Source organism: Pundamilia nyererei, unplaced genomic scaffold (assembly GCF_000239375.1).
Source record: "Pundamilia nyererei isolate P.nyererei 1_Seehausen unplaced genomic scaffold, PunNye1.0 scaffold00187, whole genome shotgun sequence".
Taxonomy (NCBI): Eukaryota; Metazoa; Chordata; class Actinopteri; order Cichliformes; family Cichlidae; genus Pundamilia; species Pundamilia nyererei.
This window is the reverse complement of record NW_005187588.1, coordinates 236,911-248,162: the sequence shown is the minus strand read 5'-3', so window position 1 is coordinate 248,162 and position 11,252 is coordinate 236,911. Positions and strand designations below refer to the sequence as shown.

Sequence of the window (11,252 nt, the reverse complement as noted above, 5' to 3'; positions counted from 1 at the left end):
AAAAAAAAAAAAAAAAATTAAAATTTTTTTTTTCTTCTAAATTGTATTGTTCGATACATATGCGTACCGAACCGAAAGCACTGTATCGAACGGTTCAATGTCGATACGAATATCGTTGCACCCCTAATATATATATATATATATCCGCAAAACTAAGATCAACAATAGTTCCAGTAGCTTGAGACTAATGACGTCACGTCACATAATCAACCAGTAAATAACTCATGCATTCACGTAGCGGTGGCTGACTTTTGGCAGCACCGAGAAAAGGAGGGATCAGTTCAAGTAATTAAAGATAACAGATCCTTAACGTGATTTTCATTTCAGTGTGTCCAGCTATGACAAATTTCCCTCCACCTTTACCATTTTGCAGCAGATTGATGTGTCAGAGCTTACAATTTCTTATGCTGCCGTAATTTGTAGTTTTGATGAATAATTTGTGTAGTCATACATTTGAAAGGATCTAGAATGCATATATTCCCCTTTTTTTGAATATTATGACAATATATGACTTATGTAGTTCTTAAATGCTGGGTTATAATGGCATAGGAATCATAAGTTTATAGTTTACATTGTGTAGAAATGAGAAAAAAATGCCTTAGGGAAGTAAAAAATTGCTGTGCCCCTATATTTTTCATAGATTTACTAGCCTTTAGACATGATTTTACTGGGTACGGGATGCATCCGTAGATGTAGCTAGTTTACATAACCATAAGTTCAGATCCCACACAGTCAGTGACAACTGTATAATATTAGCAAGATTGCATTTGAAGCCGCTAGAAAGAGCAGAAAAGAAAAGCAAAAAGAAAAACTGCATGATGCAGACTCTCCACTAGGTCGTCACATACACAGTGGTTGGTCATGTATAATACCATCTCTGCACCTCATTAGTGGTGCTGCTAAGGTACTAAAAGGAAAAGAAAACTGATAAAGATAATTATTTCTTATCATGTTTTGCTTTGAGTTTATGCTGAAACCACAGAGATATTTGAACCTGTTTTTCCCCTCTCTGTTTTAAAGCTATATGACATGCACAGACAGCAGTAGCACAGCCTGCTTCATACAGTGTCGATAGCATCATGAGGATGAATGCATAAGAGCTGTCGTGCCCATTTGTTGCCTGTATTTTTTGCATTGTCTTAATGTGTATATGAGCAGTCTCTCAGAAAATGCACTGAAAACACTTTCTGTGGCCCCTTTGTCCATTAACTGTCCTGTAGTCATGCTTCTCTGCTCAAGCGTATTGAACTGCAGCACAGTCTGCTCCAAGCTATGGCACTCTCTCTTTGTCTCTCTCTCTCTCTCTCTGTCTCCTTCTCCCTTTCCCTCCCTCAGCCTGTATGCAATGGCTGCAAGAATGACTTGTCAAGCTTTTTCTTGCCTTTCTCCCTGAACTGTTAGCCTGTTTGATTTACTTGTCCTCTTCTCTCCCTCTTTCTTCCACACACTCACTCTCCATCTCGCTCTCCCTTCTTCTTTTTTTCCTTCTTGCTTACTTCCACTCTGCAATGGCTACATGTTCTCTCCTTTAACCTCTATCTCCACTCTGGGTTTTTTTTCTCCTGAGTGCTTCTCTCTTTTTCTCTCTTGACTTGGCTGTTGCTTTTCCTCTCTCCTCCTCTCTCGACTTGGCTATTGCTTTTCCTCTCTCTTTCTCTATCTGCCTGTACCAGGAGCCATGGCTAATCATCTTATAACTAATGCTCTCCTTCGTCCCCATGGTACTAACAATCCTTATAACACGCTCCTGGGGGACTCGGCAGTCTATAACAACCCAGCTGTGGGCATGTACAACACCCAAGGTGTGGCTGATGTTCCATTTATGAACAACATTTTTAAATGTAGCATAGAGTTGCTTTATTTTATCTATTTATTGATTTAGTTTGCATGGTTCTTTCAGTTTAAAAGGTGCTTTCTATTTTGATGCATGCATGTTATGGTTCCCAAGTGAGATGATCAATGACACTGAAATGTACATATATGCATACAACTCTATCTAAATTACTGTTTGCAGATTTGCTATATCTTAAAAAAGCTACTTGGGAAGCATGAAATATTTCTTATATATTACATTTTATAAGAATGTTAGATTTACTTTTATTTTTATTTTTACATGCATGTGTCATTTTGGCCTTGTGTTGCTTGTGCAACAGCATGTGTCTGCATATGCTTAATATCTACATTTATAGCATTTTAAATATGATTCTTATGCTGTTTCTTTCTCTGTCTTTATAACAAAGCACAGATATTTTGTTCTGTAATCATTATGTAAGATTTTTGTGTTTAAAATTTGTCAACTTGCCTTTAGTTGTTGAGCAATTGTTGATGTAACGGTGGCTGAAATGTGTTTCTGTCAATGTCTAAATTCACATCTGTGTTTCTCTTCTCTCTCTCTCTCCCTCATGCTGTCCATTAGCACCATACCGAGACACAAGTATGGACTACATTATTACTCAAACTACTTCAGCTACATAATTATTTTCTTGAATTTAAAGCAATTTAATGTTTTAAATCCAACCTATGCAAAACCTTTTTCCCCCAAAAAGTTTTCCAGTCGATATACAGTATCTATAGTATTAGTCGACCAGCAGGGAGATGAGATGTGATAATAACTCCTGTATAATTACTAGAAGTTCTACTTAAAAACATTTTTCAGTGAAATTTTAACTTTTCTTTTTGTATTGTTGTAGCGCTAGCAGCAATTGAAAAAGAAGAGTACTTATGAAGATTCTCCTTAATGAATTATGGACGCTTGAAGCATTTTTCTTTCCAAGAAATTTATCATTGCTAATTTTTAATCCTCAATTCACAGCACCCACTACGATGTGAAACAATAATTAAAATCTTTCATTTGTAAAAAAAACCACTTGGGAGTTGTTTTTTTCTTACATCTTAATAATTAGCACTTTTTAAAATTGTTTCTCAGAGGGCATCCTGAACAACGCAAGAGACTCCAGTGTTATGGATACACTCCCTCTTAATGGTAACCATGCCAACAACTACAGCATGGCGAGCAGTGAGTACTTGAGCGACTGTGTCCAGATCCTCGACCGTAGCGCCGGCTACGGCACCCACGGCAACCACAAGGAGACAACTCTAGAGAAGAAGATCCTCAAGGAGCTGACATCCAACTATATCCCATCTTACCTCAACAATCATGAGAGAGCAACCACGGAGCGCAATCACAACCTCATGAACAAACTGGTGAACAGCAGCATGGCCAATGGAGGTGAATGTGGTTTCATTTATATAATTGAAGGTTTTGATAAACAGATGTAAATATTTCGATTTATTAAGTGGCACTGCTTGTTAACTCACTACAACAAAAATAGTCTTAGAGTAATTATAAATGCGTGTAAACACTTTTTATTTGTTTCTGTGGGTGAATGAGTAGAATCTGGGTTTTTATCTGGTTACAATGATTTATGCAGACAGGTGATTATTAAACTGAATTAAGCAAAAGCCTGTCATTTATAATGATTTGCAGTATCCCTTCCTTCTGAGGGTTCAGGTGAACTCAACAAAACAGCACAATAGAAGTGGTGAGCAACATATTAAAATCTACAATAATTATTATTTCTAACCGTTCGCAGACAGCTTAAACAACTGCGACATATTATCACAGCTGATATGTCAATACCAAACTTTTACACTTTTGGCAGCTATTGTGAAGCGTAGATTTACCTGAAGTTGATCCTTTTTCCTTTTGCTTTGCCTGTCTGACATTTGGTAGTGGGCAGATCTAGCAGACAGTAGTTTTTTTTTGGGGGGGGGGTTGTTTTTTTTACTGGATAACAGACATATGATGCTGGCGAAAATTGCACTGTTGAAAGTGGTGAGCTCAAGTAAAACTGTAATTTCGAAAGCAAGACAACCTGGACAATGACATCAAATGAGCTGACATCCTTTAAATCGCTCTCTTTGGGTCCGGTGTCACATAGCAGGACTAATTTAATCTGTTGTTAATTTCTGAAAATTAGAGTGGGGACTTTAAACTTCACAGAGTGAATGGGTTAAATGCAGAGAGGAATTTCCCCACGGGGGTCAATAAAGTATACAATTTAAAAAATTTAATACTTGTTTTACTAGTAATGCTAAAGTTTCTGCCTTGGGTAGCAGTGGCAGTGCTTTTTGTTCAAAATGATTTAACGTCAGTGGGCTAACATGTTGAGATGTGTGGTGTAATATGATTCTTGCCTGGTTCTTCCAGGGAGCCTGGCAGGGGGCAGCAGCAGCAGCAGCAGCAGTGGAGTTGGTGGATGTGTGGGAGGCAGTAAAGAGGACAATGGCCCCATGGTACTAGACAACTCTGTAGCCTTCCCCCATGAGGAGAACCTGGGTTTGGAGATTATCAGAGAGGAGTCCAATGCACCTCTCCTGCCGCCACGGCCTCCTCCGCCAGACAGCCACCCCCCGCCGCCGCCGCCTCCTCACAGTTTCTCCCGGCCACGGCGCATTCCTCAAGAGACCAGCGAGAGCTTTTTTCCCCTGCTGACAAACGAGCACACTGATGAGCACACGCACTCACCAAACCACAGAGACTCACTCTACACCAGCATGCCAGTGCTGACGGACCTCCCAGATGGGCAGATGAATGGTTTAACAGACGGAGAGGAAGACAGCTCCGGGGAGCTACAGCCCTGTAAGAGTGCTACTGCTCCTGAACTGGATGATGTCTATTATAAGAGCATGCCAAACTTGGGCTCCAGGAATCACCTTCACGAGCTGCAGAGCTACTACCACATGGGCCGTGGTGGCAGTGATGGATATATGGTCTCTGGGAGCAAGGATGAGTCCGATTCATCACCCGAGGAGCCGCCTGTAGACCCTTCTCACCTGGTTACCAGTCTATAGAGGCAGTCGAGACTTCTGTCCCTCCCCAGCCCACCTTTACACTTTCAACCTTTCAGTGAAAACATTCTGTGTTGTTGACTGACAGACTGAGCTGGCCCGACCCTGGATTGAGGTACTGTGTGTAACATTAACGGCGGCCCATGACAATATGATTGAGACATCACTGGCCAGTTAAAAGCAGGGATTGAATGTACTGTCATAAAAGGTGCAGACTGAGAGGGCAGCTCTAAAAGACTTTTTGTGAACATCAAGCCAGAATGGAATGTTTGAACTCAGAACAGAAAAGGAACGGGGAGGGATTCTGTAATTTTACCGTACCTGTTACTTTTATTTGGAATCTTCGGATTGACCGTAGCCCTACAAGTTTACCAATATGGACCTCTAGCAGATTATAGCATATAGTCTCCACTACCACCACAACAGGGCCCAGGCCCCCAGCCCTGGGTGAAAAGAGCTGCCTGTCTGTTTGTCTGTATGTCTGTCTGTCTGTCTAACTCTTAAAGACGCATACGTTGGATGACGTTTCCACGACAATAAAGGGTAGAGCAGGACGTCAGACTCTGGTGTTCACAGCATAAACTGGCCCCAAAGAAGCACCGCTACCTGCCAATCAAGTGAAGGATGTATGATATATGCCCTCACTAACAATCACCCAAAAAAAAGTAAAAAAAAAAAAAGAAAAGAAAAGAAAAGAAAAAGAACCACTGATATTATTTGGGCGGCTGAACTGTAACCATATCAAACTGATGTTCGAAGTTCTCTTCCTGTTCGTATCTGCTAAACTGGAGTTGTGTCTGGGCTGGTGTAACATTCCTGCAAGTCGTAGTGACAGCGGCTACTGTGTATTTCACTGAAAACAAAGAAGGAAGATCATATTACAACAGACTGAAGTGAAAAAAAAAGTTCTGTTTCTTCTCCTTTCTTCTGTAAAAGTTTTCCGTTATCAAAGGATTATGAAGAAATCACAAACTGTTTCTATGTATTGTACAGAATCCAGATACAGATACAAATGTTGCATATGACCAAGTCTTTTATTTTATAATCCTAAGTTGCAAACCTTTTGTGTGTGAAAACGTTCTGAAATGCAATGATATGTTCTGTTCACGAGAGGACTGCAGAACGAGCAAGAAACAATCTTTCATGTCACTCTCTCGTAATGCAGAGGCGGTCAAGCACTCCTTAATTAATACGCATATACCCTACGCACACTTCATCCTGGTCCTTTTTATAGCAACACCACTGTCACGTACATTTTGCAAATTAGTTGTTACTATATACTTTGCCACTTGTGTAGATTTAAACCAAGCAGGAAACTGAAGTAGTTAAGAGACGAAGGAAGCGATTACTATGGAAATGCTACATTTTAGACTTTTGATGGAAGAGGATCTCATCTCATTTTGACCCTGCGCGAGGGGCCTCGGTGTGAAAAATTACAAAGACGCCAGATTTAAGACGTAGCACAAAAATAGTTTTTAAAAACATATCCTCTGCCAAATATTCTAGCAACTGATAATACCTTACAGTGCTGTTTGAGATCTTATTGTACAGAAAAATGCTCAGAGAATCTACTATTTTACAAAGGGGTCAGTCTTACCAATGAAATATCATGGCTACACCATATTTGTGTACTGAAAATGTGAAAAATCTGCACACAAGAGCACTGTCCAATGTGGGAAGCCAATGTTTACTTATTTAGCAGGACAATGAATAAGTGTATGAAGTGTAGCTTGCACATGTATTCCACAAACCCCGCCATGTCCCCAAGAGAGAAATTATTTATTTATCAGTTTATTGGTTTAAATACAGCAAAACAAGCTCAGAGGAAAGAAAGCTGGCAGGAGTAAATAAAGTGGCACTGGGTTTGTTTGTTTTTTTATTTTTTTAATTTTTGGGGTTTTTCATTTCTTTTTTTAAATTATTATGATCTTGATTATTATTACAATATTACTGCTAATTATTTATTCTTTTTGTATGGGTTCCACGTTGAATGATCTCATAACTAATATTTGTTGTAACAGTGAAAGTTGTTTGCCAACAAATAAATTACTGACATAGCTTTGCGGGTTTCTGCCTCTTGAGTGTTTTCAGTGATTATGCTGAAATTAAACACAAACACAGAGTTAAACCCATCACTGTTTTCACTTCAGATGTGTGTTTCTGACCATTTGGTGAGACTGAGTATGCAAACATCTCGCTGCATGCATTTGGATCTGGTTCTCAGGTGAAATTCTGCTTTTTCGATCTGTCAGAACAGCTTCTGCCAGTTAAAGCTTTTGCGTGCCATAGCTGAGTGTGTGGGAAGTTTACAGAATCATATTAGGCAATTTATTTTTGAAGACTTCTTTCTGTCAGTGAATACATTAGTTCTCCATTGTTTGGAGATTAACATATATTTACATATTCTATACATATAAAGGACTGAACCTCAAGGGTAATGTGATTGATGAATAATTACTTTCACAAAAACTAAGTGTGATATGAACCTCTGCAAGTAACCCATGGTGATCACGCTACCAGCAGAAACTCACTGCTGCACATTTTCTCTCCCTGTCTATCAAAGTGGAAATCAGTTAATATTTTAAATTGGTCCGGCTTTCTTCCAAGTTTATTCGGTCCATACTAGAGATGGACCGATCCGATATTACGTATCGGTCCGATACTGACCTAAATTACTGGATCGGATATCGGAGAAAAATAAAAAATGTAATCCGATCCATTAAATATCACGAAAGCACCTCACAAAACTTGCAACACGCCGTAACTCACCTCAGAACGTTAGCACGTCGGAGCAGTATGCATCACGTGATAGAGCGGCTGTGGCATGCGGGACCTGTCGGTGGTCTGGATAGCATGTGGAGCTTCGCTAGCAACCTGGCATTTCATCTCCGACAAAGTTATCCCCGAGAGAAGTAAAGCAAGTGTGTAAGTCCATCTCTGAATGTTTGTAAAGCATTCCTGCGTTAAGCTTAACAAGCGACTGTTTCTTCTTGCTGCTACTTCAATCATGAAACTGCTTAATGATCAGCTGATCGGCTTCTTTGTTTTTGGCCCACTTTGCACCAGAAAGAGGAAACCAGCGGCTGAACAACAGCAGCACGTTTAAGTTTGATCAGCTGTTGTTAGAATTTATTTAATATTACTTTCTACACCAGGATCTTTTTCTACGTAGCTGACGCTGGTAACTGTGCAGGGGCGGATCTAGCAAAGTTTAGCCAGGGGGGCTGATAGGGCATTAACAGGGAAAAGGGGGCACAAAGACATACTTTTCTTTCTTATTCTCATTTAAAATGTCTAGCTTTTAATAAATAATTATCTGACACCCAAAGTTTTAATTTGATGTAAAAGGAATAGAAGTCAATTACTGTATATAGTGACTATTAAGTCTAATATATATATACCCTAGTAAGCTATAGTACTTTTTCCTTTGGGAAGGTACCATCTGTGTAGTCTGCAATTTTGTTGAAGAAAGATGTTGAATCTATTAAATATTTCTTGAAAAATAATTGATTTCTGTGCATTTTTTTTCACACTGCATCAAATCAAGGTTGATTACGTCGATTAAGCATCATGAGGTGGAGCGTGAGGGGTGGTTCCCTATTTTTTATTTATTTATTTTTGTTGTTGCTGGGAGTTGGAACCCTATTAGTTAGGTTGCTTAATATTTACGCTAAGTACTCTTTAAAATACCAGAATAGGGAGGATGGTGTAGGTTTAAGTTTATTAGATTGATCAGTATTGCTGAACTATGAAATTTTTTTTTTTGCATACAGGTATAACAGAATAGCTTTAGTGTAGTTGTTGTTTTAAACTTGAGTGTGAACTTATACAAAATGCAGCAAGATATTTAAAAAAACAGTTTTGTTGATTAAAAAACACTATATCGGATTCATATCGGTATCGGCAGATATCCAAATTTATGATATCGGTATCGGACATAAAAAAGTGGTATCGTGCCATCTCTAGTCCATACACAATATAAACAAAAGTACTGGATCACATACACAATACACTTGCAGTTGCTTCCTGGCCTTGGATGCCACAAAGCTCCCAGCACACAGCCTTTGTACTGATGTTAATGCCAAAGGAGGTTTGGAAAAAAAAGGTTTGTTTTGTTTTGTCGCTCAAGGTCATTGAATTAGCCTGTCAAATCACATAAAAAATATTTCTCTACATTGTCAGTTTTAAAGAGTCCTCTGTAGTTTCTTTGATGTTATTTCAGTAAAATTCTCTATTCTTTCAGGTTAATTCAGTGGCTTGTCATTGAATCAAACATTTTAGAGTACAAAACAGCCAATTTCTTCAGAGTTACTTTACACACTTGAGTGCAACAACTTTTTAAAGTAAATCTAATTTTTATGTTTTCTTAAAATAGCACAAATGACTCAAGTAAACCTAAAAAACCTAATTTGTTCAGTAAACCCAGTTTGGGTTTGAATAACTATGGTTTCTGAAAGCTTTCACTTTGTATAAATACCAGTAAAGTTGATCTTAGAATATCTAGAAAAATATCTAATATAAAAAATAATAAATCTAATATTTAAGGAAAATTTCCCTTATTGAGTTGCTGACATCCTTTTATTATATCACGCTCAAATTCATTGTGCTCTTAGATCAATCTATTCCTAGACAAATGTTTTTAAAGGTAGGCTGCATGGCTAAGTGCTCAATTTTATAAGCCTGTGGCAATGGCACTGGATTCAAAGATTCCCATTAAAAAAAAACAGACTACTTGTTTGTCTTTTGCAAACTAAAGTTCGTAGTCCTGTCTTTGTAAAAGTTCAGGTCTTCACATTACATTTTGGATTTTGCTCAATTGTCAAGGTCCTTCCCAGTAGCTGCATCATAGCCAGAATTGTGTTGGTCTACTTGTATATGTAGTTTTTTCCATGTAGTCTGTTCCCTCTACATTTACACAGTTCCACCCACTTAATGTGGTGAAGTTGCTAACTTGTCCTTAGGGCCCATGTGCTTAGTGTTGCCCAGCAATAGAAATTCTTAATGATTCCCTGGGTGGACTTTGGTAAACCCCACTGAGGAATGGCTAGTTACCTTCTCCAGCTAGTGTAGTCTCTAGAGGGCAGGAGTGAGAAGCTTCAACATCCTCTAATTTGGCAACAGGCCTAAGAGTGTGTATGAAGTTAATTTGTAAACAACCTGTTGGCTATGTTCTGCTGTTCCACACACACACACACACACACACACACAAACACACACACACACACACACTTACAGTCCTTTTGATTGTTTCTCTCCTTACTTTTTTTTTTTTTTACACACAAGTTAGAAACTGATTTGTATTGAGTGATATAAGTATTTGATCTCTTAGAATTCTGGCTCTCAGAATTAAAAATGTATCAATCAATCAACTTTATTATGTGTATAAAGCATACCTGTCCACAGAATCAATTTCTTTTATTCCAAACTCTCCACCACCATAAGCAAGACCAAAGAGCTGTCAAAGGACATCAAGGAAAACATGGTAGATCTGCTTGAATGGGATACAAGGGTGTTAGCAAGAAGTTTGACGAGAAGGTGACAACTATCAGTGTGATTATTTAGAAGTGGAAGAAATATTAAATGACGATCAATCACCTTCAGTCTGGAGCTCAATGCAGGTTCTTGCTTCATGGAGTGAAGATGATTATGGGAAAGGTGTTAAATTAACCCATACATACATGGGAAGAGCTTGTTTGTTATCGGAAGGCAGTTGGAAAACCAGCCACAGTACACAGTTGGTAACACACTACACTGTAACGGACTGAAATCCTGCAGCATCTGCAAAGTCCTCCCCTTAAGAAGCCACATGCAGAGGCCAATTTAAAGTTTGCCAGTGAACATATAAATTATTGAGAGAGGGCATGGCAAAAATTGCTGTGATCAGATGAAAGCATAGTTCTTTGGCATTCGTGCAGCCTGCCATATCTTGAGGAAGCGCAATACTGAGTTTGACCCAATGACCACCATCCCCACAGTCAAGCACGGAGATGGAAACATTGGAGCTGCCAAGCAGCAGCCAAGAAACCTAAATAATTTTGAGTGTTTCTGTAAAGACAAAGGTCCAAAATCCCTGATGAGATGTGTGCAAACCTGGTGACAAGAAACATCATGTTTTACTTGTGGATCAAATGCTATTTTCACTCAAGGACATGCAAATCAGTTTATAACTTTTATGTAATGTGTTTCTTTGTAACTGATCAAACTTGCAAACTCAGCAGATCATGTAACGTATTATTGCAACACATACTGATGGTGTCTCCTACACAGCAAATTCAAAAGTGTTAAATGTTTTGGTGTTAGTAGTAGGGCTGCTCGATTATGGCAAAAATGATAATCACGATTATTTTCACTGAAATTGAGATCTCGATTATTTGACGATATTTATTTAACAATAACAATGT

General features: G+C 38.7%; 1 protein-coding gene across 9 annotated transcripts in view; it reads left to right on the top strand.

Moving 5' to 3' along the window:
* The window catches only part of adgrl3.1 (adhesion G protein-coupled receptor L3.1), a 119,996-nt gene extending 113,254 nt beyond the window's left edge, over positions 1-6,742 (top strand). For 3 of the 9 annotated variants that reach the window (XM_013914337.1, XM_005747016.1, XM_013914336.1), the window contains 4 exons: positions 1,674-1,802; positions 2,417-2,434; positions 2,927-3,229; positions 4,211-6,742. In XM_013914337.1, the coding sequence (XP_013769791.1) occupies positions 1,674-1,802; positions 2,417-2,434; positions 2,927-3,229; positions 4,211-4,854 (1,094 nt within the window). In that variant the 3' untranslated portion in view covers positions 4,855-6,742. The remainder of the gene's footprint in view (positions 1-1,673; positions 1,803-2,416; positions 2,435-2,926; positions 3,230-4,210) is intronic. The other 6 variants (XM_013914341.1, XM_005747019.1, XM_013914340.1 and 3 more) reach the window with 3 other exon arrangements.
* Positions 6,743-11,252: the final 4,510 nt, after the last annotated feature.